Source organism: Cricetulus griseus, chromosome 8 (assembly GCF_003668045.3).
Source record: "Cricetulus griseus strain 17A/GY chromosome 8, alternate assembly CriGri-PICRH-1.0, whole genome shotgun sequence".
Taxonomy (NCBI): Eukaryota; Metazoa; Chordata; class Mammalia; order Rodentia; family Cricetidae; genus Cricetulus; species Cricetulus griseus.
The window spans coordinates 11,278,519-11,302,099 of NC_048601.1; the positions used below are offsets into that span (position 1 = coordinate 11,278,519).

Sequence of the window (23,581 nt, forward strand, 5' to 3'; positions counted from 1 at the left end):
ATAGCCACGCCCCTTCAGCCCAGCTTGCGCGCACCTTTTTCTCCAGGAAGCTCCAGGGCGGGCGTGGCGCCCAGCCAGGACATCACACCTATACTATACACCTATTCCAGTCCCTCCAGACCACACACACACACGTGACCTAAGCACATGCCTGCTCGCAGAAGTTTCCCCAGACCATTTAAAATGCTTGCCAATTGAGCTCAACAGAGTCTTATTTAGATACGTTACTGTAGAACTGTGGCAGTTCTAGAGTGGGCAGAGCTCTGCAACCTTGGACCTGAATTGTGGGCGTAGCCTTCACATGACTGCCAAGGCAGTCTATGCTCTTGAGTACACTGTGATTTCTAGTCCGGACTCAATAGATTAAGAGCAGCTAGGACGTGAGCCTGGGAAGACCTGGTCTCTCCTTCTGTTTCTGAGACAGGAGTTGCCCCTCTGTAACCAGGGGCTTTGATGAACCAGAGGCCCAGAAACTTTAATGATCCTCCTGGCTCAGACTCCACACTGCTGGGAATACAGGGGGATGCCACCACATTCAACGAAAGACTTGGTCTCTTTCATTAAAAAAAAAAAAAAAAAAAAATTCATTTTTGTGTATACACGAATGCACGAATATACCACATGTGTACAAGCAGCAGCAAAGCCAAGACAGGATTCTCTGGAGGAATTGGCAGTCATGAGCTGGGAAGCAAACCAGAGTCTTAGAAAAGAGCCTGGAGCCATCTCTCCAGCCCTGAAGGGATTATTTATTGTTAGTTCTGTAAATAATTGACTATGTGACCTAGGACACATTCTTGGCCTTTGTGAACTTCATTTTCCTTATCTGTAAGAGATGACCCTGGCAATTTCTTGGCTCCCTAAAATTAAGATTATGTGACATTGACATTTTCTTTGGCCTGGCTTCTCTGGGTCACTCCAGGCTTGGCACAGGGTGCTAGCCATCTAAGCTGTGTTCACACATGGAGTCAACTCTGCTCAGCTGACTATGGGTTTGTATAGCATGAATCGATTGCTCTAGGTGTTTGTTATCTGAAAGCATTTTCTTCTCAGGGGAATCTTGCCAGAGGGTATGCTGCAAGGAGCAATGTAGTAGTGGGGGCTCTAATGAGCTAAACCCATTCAAACTTCAATGCTACTTAATTAGATTTTAGGAATCTACTTATTGCAAAACGGGGTGACCAAAATTAAGTTGCCTTGCCAAGTTGTATGGCTTATACATACCTGAGGATGTGATAAATGGAAGCTATTAATGTGTCAACACAAGAACCCATACAATTATCCTAGCCACAATGACCAAGCAATCCTTACCTAATATTTAACTATAAATTCTGGACATAGATGTGTTCACAAACTCAGGTTCTTGTACCTCAACAGCACACCCTTTACTAAGCCAACTCTCCAAGAGGCCCCACTTCTTTACTCCTAAGTTTCAGCCTCACTTCAATACTATTTTAGATAAGTGGCGTGTTGTCAAGGAATTATCTACCAGCACCCAAGCCAAATGACCCAAGCTCCATAGACAGCAAGGATGAGGACCAAGGGAAGGCAGGGGTGAGTAGACATGAAGGCACAAGTCCAAGGAAGATAAATGCGGGCAGCTCAGCCAGGGTGGTGCAAAGGGTGGAAATAGGGGGCAGGGAAAGGACAGACCCAGGTCAGCCCTCAGGAGAAGCACACAGCAGATGCAGGACTTAGAAGACGCATGCAGGGCCATCCAAGCATTCTCATTTGAGCACCTGAGTTTTAAGTCACCAGAGAAACTAAGGAGAGATGGGGAACTGCAGATGTCTTCTAGCTGCTATAAGGCAGAGGAAGCTTCTAGTATCTCCAGCCAGAATACAGCTTTGCAGCACCTTGACTTTATTCAAGTGACACATGCTTTAGTCACAGGACACTGTGATCTAGTACTATACATGTCAGTTCAAGCTACAAACTTGCTGCAAAAATAGGAAGCCAATGGCACAAAACTAAGAAATGTCCTTAATTTATTAACTTCATAAACACCAAGCAACTTCCAATCCAAAAGACGAATGTATATTTTATTTAGGGTCAGACTCTCCATTTAATCCTTGATGCATTGACAATACTGGTACAGAGCAGAGGACCAGGCATGTTAACCATGGACAGGGGACAACACTGCCCTCACAGCAATGGACTCTGCCTGTGACATGCTTCCCATGGCTCTCCCGGGCCAGCACTTCCTGTAGCGTCTTCTTCTGGTTTTCACAAATCTGTCAAAACTTAACTTTTTTTCTTCTCAGCAAAGTATTAAAGGTCATTCAAAAGACAAATTATAAGAAAGCAAATTAACAGATGCTGATCATCTGCATTTCCAAATTATTAATTTAATCTCTTCATATTGTAAAAAGTAAATAAGCTACAAATATACTCAACTGATACAATTTATTAGAAAGTTGACTTTTTCAATGATCCAAACTTAAAGGATATGATACAAAAAAGTCTAATACATCTTAAATATTGCAAGATTTCATAAAATCATGTGGCTGTTCATACAAACACACAGATGTTCTGCTATGTATAGTAGTTTTCAGAAGAATTAGCATTTTCAAGTTATTTTTCTGCTCTTTCTACTTGCTTTTCTTCTTAAGTAAGTAACATGCATATTTCAAGAGGAAAGAGAAGCAATTCTATCAATCTGGAAGGAAGTAAATGAACACCCAGGAAAATTTCAAGTTTATACAATTGAATTTCAAAATTAGGGCATGTTCAGCTCAGACCCTGTAACCAAACTGTCACTTGCTACACACTGCTGTGTATGATGAAGAAACTTTCTGGGTACTTCCAGTTTTAATACTCAAATGTATCAGAATTTCCCAAAGAAACAGAACATTATTTTGTTTTAGAGGCATTTTATTTAGATAACTAAAAAATATTAGATGTCCAGAAGCAGTCAGTGTACAATGAAAGAGATCAAACCAGTTACTTTATCATGTATTTCCTCTTCTTCACAACTAAGCAAAGAGAAAAAGACATTCTGCTTTAAGGGAAAAGTCAGAAAAATAGGCCAATATATTTTTCTTCTCCATAACATAAACAGCTACCAGAAACGTAAGTGTGAAATGGGAATTGTACGTTGGCATGTTCACTGAGACAGCAGGGCGTGGCACTCATTAGCAAAGCCCTCCCGCCTGCACCTCACACTCAGCCATTCTCACTCACAGGAAAACCGAGTAGTTGTTCGTGCACTGGAGCAAATTCATACTCCCCAATGTTTTCTGCCCTCTTTGCCACATGGAGAGAGTAACTCTGAAGGCTTGTTTAGTCCATAAACTATATGGTTTCTATGGCAAACATCTGATGCTCAGGCTTTAACTTCAGGAGTTGAAGAATACATGGAATCTGAATTCTCTGAAGTAATTTCTTCTGCAATTAAAAGACAAAACCATAGTCAATTTAACAAAGGGGAAAAGGTTCTATAGGGAGGAAATTAACAGAAAGGTGTTCTTGAAGCAGGCTGTGGTAAGGACAACAAACCAGAAAGCTACTGAACATGGCTTATCAACTGGACTCAGGACACCAAATACCCGAGCAGAGCTCAGACATACTCATCTACTGTCTTCACACCACAGTCGGAACCCCATCCCTGTCCTTTCAGAAGCTTCGAATGACACCAACTACCCAATCAGCATTAACTAAAATCACGCCTTGCCAGTCCTGTCTTTTCCTTTAGTAATTAAATGTTAGTACTTAAGACAATGCAATTCAAAACCATAAACATTAAATGCTTTTGGAGAGAAGTGTTCTAATAGCATGGGGGGGGGGAGGATATGGAAGCACCACAGAGTCTGTGGGGAACACTCTGTTTCTCACTGTCCCAAGTCACTACACCTAAGACCCATCTTCCAATCTAACCATTGCCCATCCATTTTGCCAATCCTCCCAGTAAGGTCAAGTTCACCTACCTTCTTTTGTCCTGCACCTGTCCCATGGCTACAAAGCTGGACTTTCAATGTCCCTACTCTAATTCTTTCTCCACACTACTATTTTCTAAATTTATATTCCTCCACTTAAAATCAAAGGTTTTTCATTCTCCCAGTTTATAAAACACTCACAATTGTAAGAGAGCAAATAAGATACTGGATGGTCCAGTTTCCTCCCATCTCATTTGTAAGAGAGCAAATAAGACACTGGATGGTCTAGTTTCCTCCCATCTCATTTGTCCCCTACTCCTCAAACACAGTGAGATTCTTCACCCTGCTTCTCTACCTTGGTATTTCTGTTTTCTGATCAATTCTTCTACCCTTCATCAATACCACGTCCTCCTTAAAACCTCACCTGTCCATCCATGGTCTCAACTAGTATAATTGTTAATGCAATTATAAACTAAGTAATTTGTTAAGATATCACCTGTCTCCTAAGTTTATGAGAGTTACCCATCGGTCATGCACACAGGGTACACGAGACCTCGGACTCTGTAATTAATGCTTAGGCACTTGTGTGTAAGCTTCCTACAATTTAATTCAAATCTGTTCACACTTAATTACTTTGCCACTGACCAAAACACACATACACTTAATTTTTACAACCGGAGAACTCTTAGAAAAAAGTGAAATTTGTATTTACCCAGCTCCTCTTCTGTTGTTTCTGGAAAACCGATCTTTGGCTTTGCCAGTTCAGCACTGTCTTCTTCTGTGAAGAGAAAAGCAGTGACGACTGACTAGGAAGCACAACAGGGTTGGTTCCTCGAACTCACATAGGGCAATTCCTCTTTTAAAACTCACACAGGGCAATTCCTCTTTTAAAAGTTACTGTGATTCCAAAACAGACATCTCAGAGTCACTTTCAAGTACTACAGCCACACTGGGATTAGTAGTAAGTGTTTGAATTTTTGTTTCTGGGATGAAAAACATGTTTTCAGTGGGAAGGATCAAGTAATTTAATACTAAAAGGGAACTGGATAGATACTTGTAAATTCTTCATACTGTCTTCTAACAATTGTTATTCTATTTTTGTGTGTATCTGAGCCAGTAACCACTGGGCTATCTCCCTAGTCTCTTTGTAATAAATTATGAGTTAAGTTCATTCAATTCATCACATAAAGGAGATTGCTCAATTAGAACATGGCTTCACTATGCTTATACCACATTACATAATTCAAAATCTAAGGGAAACAAGGCAGAATGAAGCAGAATTTAAAAATGACACAAATCTATGCATTATAATTTGATAACTTTGACTAAACGTCCTTACCAGGAAGCACGCATTTCCAAAGGCCATAGGTTTTTCCTACCACAGTTTGCCACAATCTCAATGTCCCATCTTCAGAACCACTGGCATAGAGCTCACCATCAGGACTGAATCTCACACAGTGAATGGGACCAAAGTGACCTTTGTAGGACTCTGAAAAAGGTAGGAACAGAGCTATCAGATCTCAACAGAAAGCTAATTACTAGGCTAAGTATTGATTTACTAAAAGAGCACTGTCTATGTTCCTGGGAGACCATCTCACCACTTCCTTAGAATTAGCCCTTTCCAATCAGTATGTCAGAGACTGACTGTCTTTGAAAACAGAATAAGGTTTCCACTCCCAGAGAGAATTGAGGAGCTGTCAATAAGGACTAAGGTCTGCAGAGACTGGAGCTGAAGTCTGCCAACTCCATCCTGGGTTCTAGGTCCTGAATTCATCAATTGTTTTTAGAGGAACCAATTTCTTCCATGCCTGGTGAGAGCCACCAGGTGGAGCTCTTTTACATACTCTATCTTAACTCCCTAACCAGGCTTTCTAATTCTAATATAAGCCTGAGACACAGACTCAATCCTGACCCCTACATTTATTTTAATGTAAGAAATTTTATGAGAAAATGTATAGGTTGGGAAGGTTTCCTATCTCAATAAAACACTTTCGAACATCTCCCATATATAAACTAATGCCCCATCATTTTACTCTGGCATTTCCTCCATCTCAGACTAGCCAGAGATTAAAAGCGTGTAAAAACATAGGGGCTTAGGTAGAATACTTTCTATCATACACATAGAATACTTTCAATCCTCAGCCTGAGCTCCACCCAACCCAACCCAACCCCCCCAAACTGCCAAAATAAACCAAAGTTGTTTGAACAGAGACTGAGAAGAGAATGGCTGGGTCCAAAATGCACAGCTGTCCATTTCTTCCTCCACTTAGCACAGCCTGGGTTTCATTGCTGCCAGCCGAGTACCTCCTCCACCCCAACCCAGCCACAGCTCTCTAGAGCTGAGAAAAATGGAACATGTGACTGAAATATTCCAAAACTGACTAAAGCAACCCCAATCTACCAGTTTCCCCCAAGAAACAAACAAAGCTACTTCCTGTTCTTTATGTACAAATCTAGACAGCTTAGTTCTTCAGTGGAAACCAGAATAGTTTAATAAAGATAAGTGGCAGTTTATAAACAAAAAATAAGATTTTCAAACAAAAAGCAAATTAGACTTGGTAAATAGGCATAAAAGTCAGTACTAAAAAATCTTGCTCTTTCAAACTATCTGGCATACTATTACATACATTATAAAGTTAGGAAGTATTTCTTCAAATTAACATACATCAACCATTCTACTTCTTAAGAACTATTATGGCCAGCGGCAGTGGCACATGCCTTTAATCCCAGCACTCGGGAGGCAGAGGGAGAAAGGCAGATCTCTGTGAGTTCAAGGCCATATAGAGTGAGTGCCAGGACAGGCTCCAAAGCTACAGAGAAAATCCTGTCTCAAAACAAAAACAAACAAACAAACAAAAAAAAACAAATATCCTTGTGCGTGTTTAATATTTGACTTAAAACAGATACTCCCTCTCCCAATAGTCTGGAAAAAAAAAAATCACTGTGCTATAGTACAGAACATCAGCACAAAGAACAGTCAAAACCGAGTTCGGTATATTTTGCCTGTGAGTCTATAAATTTCTACAAAAATGGAAAAAACACCTTCATTTTTGAATATATGAGTTTTAATTAGCTGTAAAACTTACTTTCAGCACACTATAGGTCAGTATCTGAGGTACTCATTACTAGAAGTTAATATTTTGATAAAGTAATCTTTTAAGACAATGGTTTTCAACCTTCCTAATGCTGCAACCCTGCAATACAGCTCATGCTGTGGTGACCCCCCAACCATAAAATTTATTTTTGTTGCTACTTCAAAACTCTAGTTTTGCTACAGTTATAAATTGGAAGAATCTGTTTTCTGATGTTCTTAGGCGATGCCTGTGAAAAGGCCATTTGACAAAACCAGGAGTTGGACCAAGGCATTGAGAACCACTGATTTAAGGGACAAAAAAAAAAAAAAAAAAAAAAAAAGGAAAGAAAAAAAGACTTACCTAATTCTTCTCCACTGTTATAATCATACTTATAGAGTTTAAAGTCTTCTCCACCTGCAACAAGAAATTCCTTCTCAGGATGAAGAGATGCGGAATTGATGGTTGCAGGAGCTTCAAATGATTTAATTGGCTCCAGACTGGGAAGAAAAACCACAGAAACATAAATGCCTACAAAAATTTTAATACTATATAAATATCTACCCACATTAAAATTATTCCTAAATTCTGAAATGCAAGGAATAGTAGTTAAATATTCATCAATCAAGTGTAAATGAAGTGTTAAAAAATCAACATGAACAAAAATGTTCAAGATTGTCATATGCAAGTAGTCTTCACCTGAGGAACAGTTAGTGGGAATCCATAGGCTAAGCAGTGGACAGTTCCTGACTGACTTCAGTGACTTGCTAACAGACTCTATTAGGGACCTTTTATTGCTTCTGAGGCAGATTCTGTAGAAAGTTCAGAGTGGCCTTTAACTCCTTAGCTACTCACTGGGGCTGGGATTACAGGTACTAATGCCATGCCATGCTGGAAGATGGTTCAGGAATGGATCATGTGAGGAGAGTTCTGCATGCTTGTGAGAATACTCCAATAAAACAAGAGTCAGTCAGTTTCCTCAAAACACAAAAATTGTTCTTGGAGAGTGTTTTCGTGCTCCTCCCAAGTGCAGTGGATAGGAGCCACCTTACTTCAGATTATTCATTACTGCTTGCTGTTCTTACTCAATTAAATGTTTAAACTATCCCTTCATATGTCTCCAAGGAAAAACATGCTTTTGCTCCATGCAGCTTGTTCTTGTGATTTTATACAGCTTGAACTCATGAGAACTCTACTCATGTGACTTTTTTTAATCCCCAGTGTATATAAATTGTCTGAGACTCTCAATAATGTTGGCTATGCACAAAACTTTAGTCCACCTCATTTATGAGCTCCACGCTTCCAAATCCTACCATCCCTCTAGGGCGGTGACAATGCCAGATTAGGGTTTTTTTCCTTCTGAAAAATTTCAGTGTTTTCCACAAACACGCATTATTTTAATGAATATAAAATAAGGCCATATAGGCCAAGACAGTGATGCACATAACAGCTCAAGAGACTAAGAAAAAGGAATCCAGCCAGAGATACATATTGAAGGGCAGCCTTGAAACCCTGTCTCAAAAAACCCAAAGGCTGGGGACATAGGCCTTGATGTCCCTGGGTTGAATGGTCAACAGTGAAAAATGTAAATGAAAACATGAAGCAAGCTTCACAGTAGGGAAGTACCTACTATAATGCAAACTAATGCTAAATGGTTTCGACTGCTCAAAGTTCCCACCCCCAACACAAGAAACTATTATCAAAACTGCTTTTTTAACCAGGGCATATGGTTTAAATGAGAATGACCCCATAAGCTTATATTTGAATGCTTCATTGCCACTTGGTGGACTATTGTGGTAAGGCTTAGCATTGTTAGAGAAGCTGCGTCACTGGAGGTGGGCTCTGAGGTTTCAAAAGCCTATGCTAGACCCAGTCTGGCTACTCTCTATCTCCTGCTTGTGGGTCAGATACAAGCTCTCAGCTACTGTTTTAGCACCATGCATGCCTACCTGCCTGCCTCCTGCCATGGACTTCCCCCTCTGAAAAGCCCCCAATTAAATACTGCCCTTTGTAAGTTGCCTTGGTCAAGGTACCTCTTCACAGCAATAGAAAAGTAACTTAGGTTGACTGCATTAGAAGCTGTACTTACCAATGAACAACTGCTTTCTCTGAAAAAAAAAAAAATCAACTATCGTTTCCTTATCAGCCCTTTTCAGTCAATCCTGTAAACTACTTCAACATAAAACATCAATCAACACCCGCTATACATAAAACATGAAAACTAAACTTAGCCAGGACATGGTGGTGTTGAGACTAATCTCACCCAGCACTTGGGATACAGAGGTAGGCAGCTCTCTTGAGTTTGAAGCAACTTTGGTCTACCTACAAAGAGAGTTCCATGACAACCAGGACTATACAAAGAAACTCTGTCTCAAAAACAAAACAAAACAAAACAAAACAAAAACAACAAAACAAAAAACTAAAGTTAGCTGTGGCATATCTAGCATCACAGACAACCACTTGTTTCAAATATTCAATAGGCTAAGCTACTACCAAATGAGATCTGACGCAAAAGTCTGTAGTAGTAGGATTGCATGGTCCAGGCATGAGCAGTTATAGATGTACAATCTGACAGTTCCGGGCAAAGGTAACCCACTATAAGTTTTCACCGTGTTTATAGGAGCTCCCTTATATTTTTACAACTGCCATGTTACTTCTTCTGTCTCCTAGTCAATGAAGCTGAACACTGGAAATATTCTTCGAGACCATATGCTAAGACCACTGTCAGTACAATTGGTCTAATCTTTACAGAAACCCTTTAAGTCCCAAGACTAAGAACGCTACTCCTGCAGTTGAGCTCAACACTGTACTTACAGAATTCCAGTACTGAGAACAAAGATGTACCACAACACTAGCTACAGTAATAAAGCAAAATACATAACCTAATGCAACTAAATGAAATACGGTCTGTGATCTTGTTTGTTCAAAGATCAGACAGTGGAGTTTGCCACTAGCTAACCATAGAGGCCAGGAAAGGTGGTACCTGCCTTTAATCCCAGCACAAAGGAGGTAGAGACAGGAAGTGAGATGGCTGGGTGGAGAGAGGAATATAGGCGAGAGGAAACAGGAACTCACTCTTTTCAGCTGAGAAATTGAGGTAAGGTGTAGCTTACTCCTTCATCTCTCTAATCTCTCGGAATTTCTCCCTATATCTTACTCCTGGTTTTTAAGACCAATTACAAGACCAGTTACAACTGCAAATAAATGTTTTCAATGGTGTTTAATGGACATGAAAATTTTTAGTTAAAAAGATTATATGCATCAGAATCCTAGCAATTTAAAGAAACCCAAGTATACACACACAGGAAGAGAAATGATCAGGTCTGCACCACTTCCTTGTTCTTAGGTCCTAGAGATTCAAACCAAGGGTCTCAATCCATGCTAGAGAAGCCCTCTTACTGAGAAGCAACCCCAGGCCTCGTTTCTCTAAAATTTTAACCAGAAAATAGAAAAAGCAGTATCACAGCAATTTCCACATAGTTGGGAATATATAGCATCATGCCAATGGTTCTTTTAGTAAAAACAGAACTAAACTTAGCAAAAAATATCCTACACAACTGGAATTTAAGCTAATACTTGATTAAAACAACTGTTAAGAGGTGTGGGAACAGTTCCTGTGTGTTACACAACACATTGTATAAGCCTTCCATTTTTTAAATGATTTTACTTTTATGTATGTGTGTCAACCCATGTACTTGGGGTGCTGTGGAGGCCACTCCTGTGAGCCACCTGATGGTGCTGAGAACTGAACACAGGTCCTCTACGAGAAGAGCAATCATTGCTCTCATCAGCAGCTGAGCCAGCCCTCCAGTCCTTATTTTTCAAATAAGCTAATATTTCCTTTTACCCCAAAATAAAATGCAGGAATTTCCTGGACATACCTTACTGCACTATGAAAAGCAATAGTCCGCCCGTAAGTGAGAACCAGGACTTCTCCCTCAGGGATATACTCCATGCTGCTAACAGACATGTTAAAATTCACAGATTTCACTTCTGTCATTGTAGCATGATCCCAAAGACTGCAAAAGAAAGAAGTAATATTTATTCAGTGACCAGAAAAAAAGCTTCAATTTTATCTGTACATAAATCCATGAGAAAATAGCCACAACTGTAATAAAGTAATTTTTGTCAAAAATCATACAGGAATTCTGAGTTCCTATGAAATGTCAAGACTTGTTAGGCTGTTGGTGAAATCAATGTTTACCTTAACTTTCCTAACAACAAAACTGTGTTATCTAACTCCTAGTCCTAGCTTAACTAATCTAATGGTTGTTTTGGTCTATCTGACAGCTACAATCTTTTCACAGAAAAATGCACCAGGTCTTAACACAGAGTTTTAAGGGCATGAAAACCTCACCCAATCTACCCATAACTACCCTCAGAACAACTGCATATCAGGTGCTTGAATGACATCTGAATCCACCCATGTGCATAACAGTAAATGCACAGCTGCAGGGATGTGACTTATATTGACTTAAATTCCAACTTACACACACTTTCCTATGTGATTATTACAAGTATTCGTAAGCTCCAAGGTAAAATGCTTTTCAAACATTAAATCACTGAAGAAAAATCAACTTACCGAACAGTCTTATCATCAGCTGAAAGGATCTGTTTATCCTCACTACACCACAGAGCCTTTTTGATGCCGGAAGTGTGACCACTAATCTCCTTAGGTTCTTTGGATGAAACAATTTAAAATGTATAATAAATATCTGGCTTTCTGAACTGAGCAATATGAAAACAACTGTTAATTTTACAACTACTTTCCAAACCCCAGCCCATTTCAAACTTGACGTCTACCAGATGCACTCAGGTCTCCTATACTGGAGCAGTAATTCATCTGCATGACAAAGAACGTTGTGAAGCTCAAACACACCCCCAAGTAGTTTTCTACACCAACTACTACATTCTAAAGCATCATCATACCACAACATACTACTAATGGACAACCAATGTCATGTTTCTTGGTAAGGACATGAGCCTAGGAGCAAGAGTGTACTAAAGCTAATCCTCCTATTAAATAACTCTGGGATCTTTGTCCAAGTCACTGTTGGCAGTAACTAATGGGGCAAAACACACAGGCACACAAGCATCCACTTGCCGGGAAAGTAGAGCTGGTAGAAGGAGAAAAGGAAACTTTAAAGTAGCACAGCAATTCCCAGGAAAGAAACTTGTTTCATCGTTAAAATGGGGTGCTGTTACACACAGTCTGTGAGAATCAAATAAAAACATACTCTGGGGTGAGGAACACTATCTGACATACAGTCAAAGCTCCATTAATTGAAACCAGTTCTACTGCTAATACACTGGAAAAGCAACCCTCAAAAACAGCTTTGGGAGGTGAAGATGAAAAAAGTCCACCCAACCCCTGAACTACCTTACCATATCAGACAAGTTCAACAATACTTTCATGTCTTAGTCTACCAAAAAGTAGACAGAGAGAAAAAATGCATAGCAGATAATGGAAACAGTGATGAAAGTACAACTCATTGCTTCAGAAATGCTTTTCCAACTACAGAATAATTCCTTAACCACAATGTACTATTTTAAATTTAGTGTCAGTTTTGTAATTCATGAATAACCCTGCCTTCACCTACAGAATGTTTCTTCTGAACAACCAATACAGCTAAGCAGTTGAAACCTAGCCCTTACCATGTACACTCCTCTCCTACACTCATTACTAAAGGGGCCACGCCACACATTACCCAAAATTTAGCAACACTGCTCTGGTACCTTTCCAGAACCTAGTATCATGAAATGAAGAACCATCACCATAATGAAATTTACCATTGCCAGAACGCCATATGAGTTATGCAATAAAATAAAACAGTATTAAAATGAAATCTGCATAGAAAAAAAAAAACTGACAAGATATATTGTGACAGCAATTAAGATTTTTAACAAAGGAGAAAAGATAATGAATGCTTCCTTCTGGTGATTATCTTAACTTTAAATGTTTATGGTTCTTTAGTCAGCTATTTAAAGGAAAAACAAAATCACAAAGTGATGCATAGTGCTTACCTGCCTCAGGTTTGTTCAAGTCATATATGCGCAGCAGTTTATCCTGCCCCCCGGTTAACAGGTAGTTGCTATCCTGAAAACAAAAAAGGAAAATGTTAATTAAATATAATCACCAATAAAGACACAGTTGTAGCCAACTGCATGTAAGAGGGCACTATACACTTCTTAGAATTGCCAGTCAAGTTTCCCTCAAGCACACTTCACTATGCCTTAAGATCTGCCATTCTGCTGCTGCCCAATCCCCCCCCCCCATACCCCAGGAACTGCCACTCTGCACCTCCTGAGTAGTCTTCTTTTCTCTCAAATGGACCCCAGGGTCTCATTCATGTGCTATGCAAGCAGTGTGCCCCACTGGACTACATCCCCAAGCAAAATTCCATTTCCTCACACCTGTGTGAAATCCACAGTCTTGACAATGTGCTTATGAGCCAAGGTCATCAATTCATCTCCTGAGACAGCATCCCACACTTTGCTAAAAATGAACATAAACAAATATTTAACATTAGTACAGGTTAAATATAATGGTAATTTTGATCAAAATAATTACATACACAATATTTATGCAACTGTATTATGAGTAGAACATTATCTCCCACAGTACTCATCATTACGATAATTTATCTAAAGAAGGCAACTTTTCAGAGGACTTTTTAACTCTTAATTCTCTTTGACAATGGAAAATAATTTATTCAAGATTCACAAATTAACCTAGCCCAACTTTTAGCTTACAACCATAATATTTCTTACCAGGCCTGAAGACTATTTTAACCAGTTCACCAAGTCATCCATTTATCACATACCAGAGAAAAATACACAGAACTTCCATGAATTTAAACTTTTACAATGTTAGACCTTGATACAGATCAGATAAAGTTTAAATCAAGAAGGCTAGATGTTGGTGGGTATAATCCCTACATTCATATTATGATGCTGAGGCTGGGGGATTACGCATTAAGTTAGCCTTAATTACATAGTGAGCTCTTTCTCAAAATACAGACATAAGTAGAACTAAAATAAAAACAAACAGCCATCCTCTCCAGTCTGAGCATATAAGGTTATGAGTATGCAGACGAAGTCCAGAGAATCCAGAGAGTCAAGGATGTTAAGGAGCAAGCAGGACTACACCAAGTACCAGGAACACAAAGCATTCTAAATGAACATCATTAGTAAGATTTACACATGTAAGAAATAGGAACTGATGACACAGCATCTAAGTTCACACATTACATACTTGGAGTTCTATGAATGGCTGTAAAAACATGTCAAGAGAAATAACGTCACCTTATTTCTTATACCCTCTCCACTCTCTTCCACTCTGGTTTAACTCTCTGCCCCAACCCCCTTCTATTTCTGATTCCAGCCACCCAAGATAACGACATCCCAACCCATGCATTTTCTTCAGCTCCCACGCCCCTGATGCTTCTGTGTGCTCAAAGTCCTCTACATCCTCATTTCAAATGCTAATCTCATTCAATAATTACCCAGTTTTCTTTCTTTCTTCCTTCCTTTCTTTCTTTCTTTCTTTCTTTCTTTCTTTCTTTCTTTCTTTCTTTCTTTCTTTCTTCTTTTTTTGGTGGGGTGTGTGTGTCAGGATCTATATAGTCCTGGTCTCCAGTTCAACACCCTCCTGCCTCGACTCCCAAGTACTGGAAAGGTGTGTGCCACCATGCAAGCATTTATTTCAGTTCTTCAGAGCTCAGCTTCCAAGGACCATGGCACTTGACTCTGCTTTGTTTTTGTTTATATGTGCTCATTCTTAGCCATGGAGAAAGGGTTATCTAGCTATGAGTTTACTTGGATTAGGAGGCATCAAACTGTCTACCCTAGTTTTTTAAATGTCAAAGAGAACTGGGTAATGTCCATCATCTTTTTTTTTGGTCTGAACAGGACTGAACACAGATCCTTGCATGATAAGCAAGCTCTTTATCGCTGAGTTATACTCCATCTCTAATACCCTTTGAAATGTTAATTTCAGTATGTTAAATGCTCTCCAAAAACAAAATGTCACTGCGATGTAGACTACAAATTCACTGAAGACCAGAGTAATACTAACCAGAGCTAATAGCAAGCATGCTACTATGACTCTAAATTTGACAGACCATGAAACATGGGGTCAGATGTCAAAGTACCAGAGGTCACAGACACACTCAGTCAGGACTCAAATACAGGCCACCTGCCTGTGTTCACACACCTATTGTCAATTTAAGTGCAAATATCAGGGCCTAGAATGTTAGAAAAGCATCCACACTATTGTGATGGCTATTCTTGTTTGTCACCTTGACACATCTAGACTTAACTAAAACTCCAATGACTGGTCACACGCTATTTGAAGTGGCAAGACCAACTGAGACATCCAGCCTCATGGACAGACTGGATACTTGGAACTTCTGCTCAAAGGTGGCCATTGTTGGATTAGCTGATCACAGGCTGTGAGCCATTCAAAAAATACCCTTCATTTAGAGAGATTCATTCTATAAGTTCTGTTCCTCTAGAGAACCCAACTATATATAATACAACTATATATAGGCATGCATGTCCTCAAGCTTGTAGTTGTATTTAGTCAGCAATACTCCCAATGATCTAGACAAAGGGCCTGTAGCAGCAAGATAAAGCCTTGGCTATGTTCAGAATCAGCTCAATGTTGGGAGGGGGTTGGCCACACATTTTTTACTCCTGTTTTCTTTCCATTTTTCTCTCCATGAAACACTTCCCCCATGAACAGGACTCTTGAACACTTTTTATTTCTTTTCCTGAGGGCTAGCACAGAATTGGGTAAGATGTACAAAACAAGATTCATCATGGATTTCATTACCATACAGGATCCTCCCCCATAAATGCACAGAAAATCAGTATAAGACCACGAAGCAGTAAGGCCAGGTTATGGTAAAAGTTAACAGAAGAGTATCTTTAAACTGCAATCTAAAAGCTCATCTTTGAGAATGCTAATGTCCACAATATCCACACTTACAGCTATATTGTATTTAATTTAAATATAATTATAATGTAAATAACACAATGTAATATTTAATGCATAAGTATAAATATAATTAAATTATATTTAAAGTTTTACTTTATTAACCATTAGCTTACTGTCAAAATGTTGTGATCTAATTACTACAATGAAATTCAGGGCTGGGGTGATTCTGTGTACTCCAGGCTTGCCTTGAACTTGTGATCCCTCCTGCCTCAATCTGCGGAGTACTGAGACCTCAGGCATGTGTCACCACACCAGGCCTACCTTCTAAGCAAGTTATGGTGGTATGCACCCACCAATCCTAGTTACTTGGGAAGCTGAAACAGGAGAACTGTAGATTTCCCACCACCTCAGCTATATAGTTGAAACCAGTTGGGCAACTTAGCAAAAATGACATTTAAAAGGGGCTAACTCAGTAGTACAGTGCTTGCCAAACAGCCTGGGTTCAATTTCCAGAGCTGAAAATAAAGCCCCTCCCCTCCTAAATACCTAAATCTAGAGCCATATAACACTGATTAAATATTCTACACCCATCATAAAAATCAATAAAAACTCACCCCCAACAGTATTCTTAATAAACTTGGTGAAAAACAAACTTTAATAGGAAAAAAGGAAACCTACAGCAATTACAGACTCAACTATTCAATAAATAAAAATCACAATCCATTCCCTGACCGTCTACTTTAGAAACTTTTTTCAAGTGACTTATTCAGCAAGTATAAAGCAGTATTTAGTGCTAGAAAGATGGGCTCAGAGGTTAACAGCACTGGCTGCTCTTCAAGAGGTCCCGAGTTCATTTCCCAGCAATCACATGTTGGCACGCAACCATCTGTAATGACATCCGGTGCCTGTTTTAATTTAAGGGGAGAGAGAGGGAGAGGGGGGAGGAGAGGGAGGGAGAGAGGGAGAGAGAGGGAGGGAGGGGGGTTATTAGGGAAGGGGATATAAAAAGGGGAAAACCAGCCTCCAGAGACAGACAGGAGCAGCAGGAGAAAGGGCCCTATTAAGAGGGAACATGGTGAATATGCACACATGGTGCTCTTAGTGGTTGCAGCTGAGGGCATATCCTGTCAGAACCCCAAGGACAGGCCAGTACAGATAGATGCCTGAATACTAACAGTGCTCTCTTCTAGCTTACAGGGATACATGCAGGCAGAACACTGTATTCATAATAAATAAATCTTAAAAAAAAAAAAAACAACAGTAAAATTTACATCAGGAATATAAAGGCTAGAGAGATTGCTCAGTGGTTAAGAGCACTGTCCACCTTCTGCCCTAACAGAGGGCCCACGCTGAATTCCCAGCACTTACATGGCAGTTCACTATTGTCTGTACCTCCTGTTCCAAGTGATCTGACACCCTCACAGACATGTAAGCAAAACACCAATGCACAAATCATAAAAAAATGAAAGGAAGGATAAAAACATGGCCCCTACCTTAAGAAGCACAGTAATTAAAACAAGTACTATATTAAGTGCTGTACGTCCTAACAAGGTGTGGCTCAAGCACAAACAAGACAAAGGGTACCTTCCCTTTCCCATCCAACAGTCCACTGTAACTGTTCCACATCTGAGCATTATTCTTATTTCCCATCGTCACCTCACCAGACCGTGTTGTCAGGGCTGTGGATGTAGCCCAGATGGTAGATGACTCCTTAGCTAGCACACATAAAACCCGGTGTGGTAGCAATCAGATCACCTGTGACACCTTAACTCAAATGAAGGAAGCTGACAACCATGCAAAGACATCTGGGCTATACAAACACAGTAAGTATGAAGCCAGCAGGGCTATAGAATAGTGCTTTATCTTTTGATATAATACGCAGGCTGATACCTCAAGCAACTTTGGGACTACGAACATTAACATAGAAGGATTTGTGGCAGTTTTTAAAATCAGATTTATGTAACATCCTAACAGGGCAGTGCAAAGTTTCACAATGGCTATACACAATGCTGCCACAGCAATTGATTCCTCAAAGGCACAGCAAAGTCCGTGCAACATTACTTGTCTCTTAAAACTCCATTAATTTTTAAATTTACATACAGTAAGATTCACTGTGCTGTATAGAAAGGTCTGGAACTCAACAAGGGCATATGGTAATATGTTAAAAGCTGTGTTCATTTTTTTTAATTTAGTGTTTTAATTTGCTTAAATCAAAGGTGGCAACACAGTTTACAATTGCTCCTTAGTAAGAAATTCTTTTAAACAAGAAATCAACAGACCATTTCCACTCTCTAGCTCTTTGGGTCATCGAGGTGGCTCAGTAGACAAAAGATTCAAGCCTGACAGCTTGAACCTATACCCACGCCCCAAACTGTCTTCTGACCTCCACACACCCACCATGCACACTTGCACACCCACACATTTGCACAAGCAATAGCAAATAAAAAGGTGCCTTCATTGGTTTAAAAACAGGTGGCTACAAACACAGGTGTAGTAATATACAATAGAACACATGCCTGGAAAGAACACATACTCACTGTAAGTCAGTTTGATAATATACACAATACCCAAAGTAAAAACAGGTGAAGTGCATTGTGACAATGGTTTAGTACATCAAAGACTGTACCAAAAAGACAAAAGGAACTAGAATGAGGGGATTAATTAATGATTAGTGGTTCAAAGACTGCAGACATTACCTGAGTGAAAAAGACAGCACTTCATACCCAGACCAACCACACAGAACACATTTGAATAATATTTTTAAAGCTCTCCAGGTTACTCTCCTGTACACCCAAGGTGAAGAAGTAAAACTGTAAAGACCAAATCCTCAGAAGAGACATGATTTAATTGACTGATTGGCAGCAATACAACAGAAATAACAGGAAATCCCTAGCAGTGTGGAGCTAAGGTGAGCCTGAACTAAGGCCCTGGGCAAACACAAGAGACTACCAGTAGAATCAAAAATCGAATCAAAAATGAAGGTCTAAGGAAAGTCAAGCATCTTTCAGACTACAATCGAAAGCCATAGGAAACAATGTGTAAGTGTGAGGCCCAGTTTTACATGTATCCTGGTACTAAAAACTGACTGAAAAAGTATCTGGAGATAGCACACATAGCACTCAATTTAGAAACGTCTGTAAAGGGCCTCACCAACATCCATTATCCAGGCTACGTCAATAACCATAAAGATTTCTGGTCTCAACCAAAGGCATAGAGGCAAGTCATTTAAACCTTTCAAGTCTGGGGACTCAGTGATGACACTGGGCACAGACAGCCAGGACGGAATCCTGGTGAGATCAAACATACGTTGTTCTCCATGGCACCAGCTGAGTCAGAACTGAAGATTCTGGCCATGTCACCACACAATTGGGAACAGAGTTAGCCATCTGTGTTGCACTTACGCCGTGAAATCTGCGGCTGCTGTGGCAGCTTTGGTGGCATCCTTATTCAACGTTGCACCCCAAACAGCACCTTTATGACCCAAAAACGTTCCAATCCAGTCTCCTGTATCTCCCTGTCGGAGCATAGGTTTGCCATCTAGAAAACATTTTAAGACACGTGATTTAGAAGCTGGCAGCATAACATCAAATACTGAACAGCAATTGGAAAACCGCTGCTGACTGTTACCGCTTACTCTCATCAGGCGCTGAGGGTCCCCATCATGAAGCACTGATCTGTGCATCTGTGGTCTAGTGAACTAATGGATTCTGGTCACTCCTCTTGGGAAGTGTAAGTGATTTGGGGAATGGCTCAGAGGCCTCCCTCACCTTAGCAAACTCAAGAATTCAAAACACTTGTCTGGAGAGAGGACCCGATTCTGATTCCCAGTGCCCCACATGGAGGCCGACAACCCCTTCTGACTCCAGCTCTCTTCTAAACTGTTTGGGCAACCCTTCACACATGTACAAGGAAGCACACACACAACACACTTGCCCACATGAATAGAAAACTTAAAAAAAAAAAAAGCATAAGTCTGGAAGCCACTGACTTGTGTCAAAACAATCAAGATAGGCGTTCTGACTTTGAACCGACTTTAAACCTTGAGTGTATACTTTCCCCTGGGGGGGGGGGGGATGAGGCCCATACCACAAAGAATGATACAATGAGATGAGCGCGAAGACATAAAAAAAAAAGCACTCCTCTCGGCCTGGCCTCGTTTCTCCTTCCCAGTAAACCCTCGGGAGACGCCATGGAGTTCTGTGTGTTGACAGGCGCAGTCCCCCAAAGAGCAATAAAAACGGGAGGCGAGGGGGGCGGTGAAGGCCATCCCCTCTCTCTCCCTCTTCCTCTCTCTGTCTTTCCCTCTCCCCGTCTCTCTCCCCCTCCCCTCCCTGTCTCCCTCTCTCTCCCTCTCTCCTCTCCCTCTCTGTCTCTCTCCCTCTCCTCTGTCTCTCCCCTGTCTCTCTCCCCCTCTCTCACCCCCTTCCTCTCTTTCCCCGTTTCCTCTCTCCCTCTTTTTCTCCTTCCTCCTTCTCTCTATCTTTCCCTCTCTCTCTCCCCCTCCCTCCCTCCTTCTCCCTCTCTTTCTGTCTCTCTCTCATTCTCCCTCTCTCCCGTCTCTCTCTCCCCTTCCTTCCCTCTCCCTCTCTCTCCTCTCCCTCCCTCCCTCTCTCCCTCTCTCTCCTTCCTCCTCTCTCTCTCTCTCTCTCCTCCCTCTCTCCCTCTCTCTCTTTAGCTGGCAGGTACGATCCCCACCCGCACCCCCTCCCTCCGACAACCGAGGCCCGCGGCCGCGCCGGGCTCGGCTCACCCTTGCAAGCGCTGATCAGAAAGTAGCCGTAAGGCGTGATGCCGCTGAAGGCCAAATCCACCACGGGCCGCGTGTGGCCCGAGCAGGTGAGCGGCGTCTGCCTCATGGCCATGGCGGGGCGGCGGCGGCGGCGGCGGGGAGCCGGGCGAGGCCAAGCGCCGAGCGTGGGTCGCGGGCGGGTGTCCTTCTCCCCCGCACTCACACCGAGCTCGGCCGGGTCAGGAGTCCCCTCGACGCGCGGCCGCCGAGGGAGGACAGGGAGGGAGGGAGGAGGGGAGGGAGCGCCGGGGAGCCGGCCTGCCGCCACACCGTCCACACCGGTAGCGGCAGGAAGTGACGCCCGCCGCCGCGCCGCCGCGCGCCAGCGGAAGTGACGCGCGGCGGGGAGCGGAGTGCGCAGGGCGCGAGCCGCCGCGGACCGCGCGGCCCGTGGTGCTGACGTCACGCGGCCCGCGCTCCCCCGCGGTTGCCGGCGGCGCCGTCGCGGCCCGCGTTAGGCCGCCGTGTGAGCAGCTGGCAGCCTCTCCCGCTGCCCCTTCGGGATGCGCAGGATCCAAAGGTTGTTCCCGCGAGCGGCCACGTGTCCCGGAGCCGTGCCCCGCGCGGCCCACACCCTCCGGAGGACGACCGGGGAATCGAACTCGGGTCGTCAGGGTGGGCGACTAGGGCCTTCGCTCGCCAACCCCAATCTGCACTCTTCTTTATTCATGTCTGACTCAGCAACGTGTGTGTGTGTGAAATGCTTTGTTCGTGTATGATCAGCAAATACTGTGTCTGTCTTTTCTTGTATTTCCTGCACTTTGATTAAACGACGCTGTTACATAAGGCGGGGGAGGCTTGTCCCTTGGTTCTGTGCTTTTCCAAGCAGGGCACTGAATCAAGCAAGAGACGAGTTTAACCTGAAGTTTGTTTGGCAAAGCGAAGCAAGCGCGTGCACCCAAGAGAGTGGAGTGCGATGCCCTGGAGGAAGGATTGGGGAGTAGTCCTCAAGGATTGTGGATGTTACAGACTTTTTTTTTTTTTTATGAATACTTAGGAGGTGGGTAGCATTCTTGGGGGTAAGATGACCCACTTCCTCTCCCAAATCATGGAGAATCAGCTTTCCCTTTTCTGGTTATTCCTTCCATCGATCTGTGGACGAGGGTACAAACAGGTGGATCGAGAAACAAAGCCGTGTAAGCGACATTTTAATGAAGTAAGGATGAAGCAAGGGCCTTTGGAGCATGCCGGCCGCTGGGGAGACAGTGCTACCAACTTAAATCTAGCCGTCTACCCAGTAACAACCCCACTGCCATTCTCTCTCCACTACCGAACATCTGTCTCTGTCTCTGTGCACACACGCCACCACAACTCACACAGTCCTGAGTTCCTAAGTAAAACCGTTATGCCTTCCACATTTATGCCCTGATGTCAGACAAGTGACTGGCATTTTAGTGCACGGTCAGGAAATGGCTATTTACTAATGAGATGGATTGCTGAGTTTGATCCCCAACACCCCCACTAGGAAGAGAGACCTGTGTACTGTGTGATGCTTGAGTATCGTCCAGCACCGGATCATAAGATGAAAATGGGCCGAACCATCCCTGGGGCTTGCTCCATGATCAGTGAGTTCCAAGTACCAGTGAGAGATCCTGTCTCAAAAAGACAAGATGGGTGGATCTGGACCAATAGGTCATTCTTCAGTGACAGGTTCCTGAAAGGAAGGTCCAGGAGATCAAAAGACTGGAAACTTGGGGTCAGGAGGTACCTATGTCTTATGCCAAGCAAATTTATTTGTTTTGATTTTTCAACACCGGGTTTCTCTGTGAACATCCTGGCTGTCCTTGCACTCGCTCTGTAGGCCAGGCTGCCCTCAAACTCTCTGAGATCCACCTGCCTCTACTTCCCAAGTGTTGGGATTAAGGGTCTGTGCCACCACTGCCTGGCACCAAGCAAGTTTATTAAGAAGTTCACCGCCTTGCATACTGTTTTCAGAAGGGGACTGGGAAGTCAGGAAGGTGTGGAACAGAGTCAGCAGAAAGCGATCATACAATGGGACAAAGCAGGAAGTTGGGCAATGTCTCACAAAGGGAACACAGAGTGGTCCATGTGTGTCACAGACCAAGCACACAGGCTTTGGGGTTGATAACTCCAGTCTCTTCAGGCAGAAAAGTCAGGTTCCCAAAAACTGAAACCTGAACTCTTTGGAGGCCATGGCCTCAGAAGGAACCTTGCTGAGTCTGCTGCTGGGCAAAGACAGAATTAGCATTCCCTTTCTCCTTTTGGGGGCCTCAGAGGGAAGCCTCGGATCAGCCCCGTTCCAGACAGAGGACAGCTGAGGAACAATAGCTAAGATCCACTTCTGCACACTGCACACGCACACGATACTGTTAAATAGATACCAAGCATACGCTGGCATTATAATAGACATTTTAGAAGTGACATGGGGATAAACAAATGGACAAGGGGCCAGAATTAATCATCTCTACCTGAAGAAATCTGTTGATGACAAGGATGCTCTGTGGATCAGTGTGAAGGACAAGGGCCTCCAAGCTTTGTCCATGCCAGGCAAACACTGCACCAACTGTGGTAGTCCTTGACCTTCTTAGCTTTGGTATTTTTTAGTATAATTTCTACTTTAGACTTTTAGTCAAAAAAAAAAAATGAGATTTTTGAGTTACTAAGGTTGGCCTTTAAACTTCTCTTGGTCCACCTCTGAAGTCAATGGCGTGTCTTTGATAAAAAGATCAGCTCTCTTTTTTGTTGTTGTTTGTTTTGTTTTGTTTTTGTGGAAATAATGGAGATAGAGACTGGGATAAAATAAGATCCACTTTGCACCAGCATTCCGCAAAGACTCCTGAGAGGCAATGGTACATGACAGGAGGAATCTGTATGAAGCCTGCACTGCTTTTCCTGAATGAGTCGCAAGCGTGATTTCTACCACAGGGATGGTCTTCGTAACAAAGTG

General features: G+C 42.2%; 1 protein-coding gene across 1 annotated transcript; it reads right to left on the reverse strand.

Moving 5' to 3' along the window:
• Positions 1 to 2,853: 2,853 nt before the first annotated feature.
• On the reverse strand, positions 2,854 to 20,963 carry Strap (serine/threonine kinase receptor associated protein). The gene is made up of 10 exons (XM_027429930.2): positions 20,635 to 20,963; positions 19,286 to 19,421; positions 13,358 to 13,439; positions 12,968 to 13,040; positions 11,526 to 11,622; positions 10,825 to 10,962; positions 7,307 to 7,443; positions 5,212 to 5,361; positions 4,585 to 4,650; positions 2,854 to 3,384 (listed from the first exon to the last, which is right to left on the reverse strand). The coding sequence occupies exons 1-10, from the start codon at positions 20,744 to 20,746 to the stop codon at positions 3,323 to 3,325; spliced, it is 1,053 nt and encodes a 350-aa protein (XP_027285731.1). The 5' UTR covers positions 20,747 to 20,963; the 3' UTR covers positions 2,854 to 3,322.
• Positions 20,964 to 23,581: the final 2,618 nt, after the last annotated feature.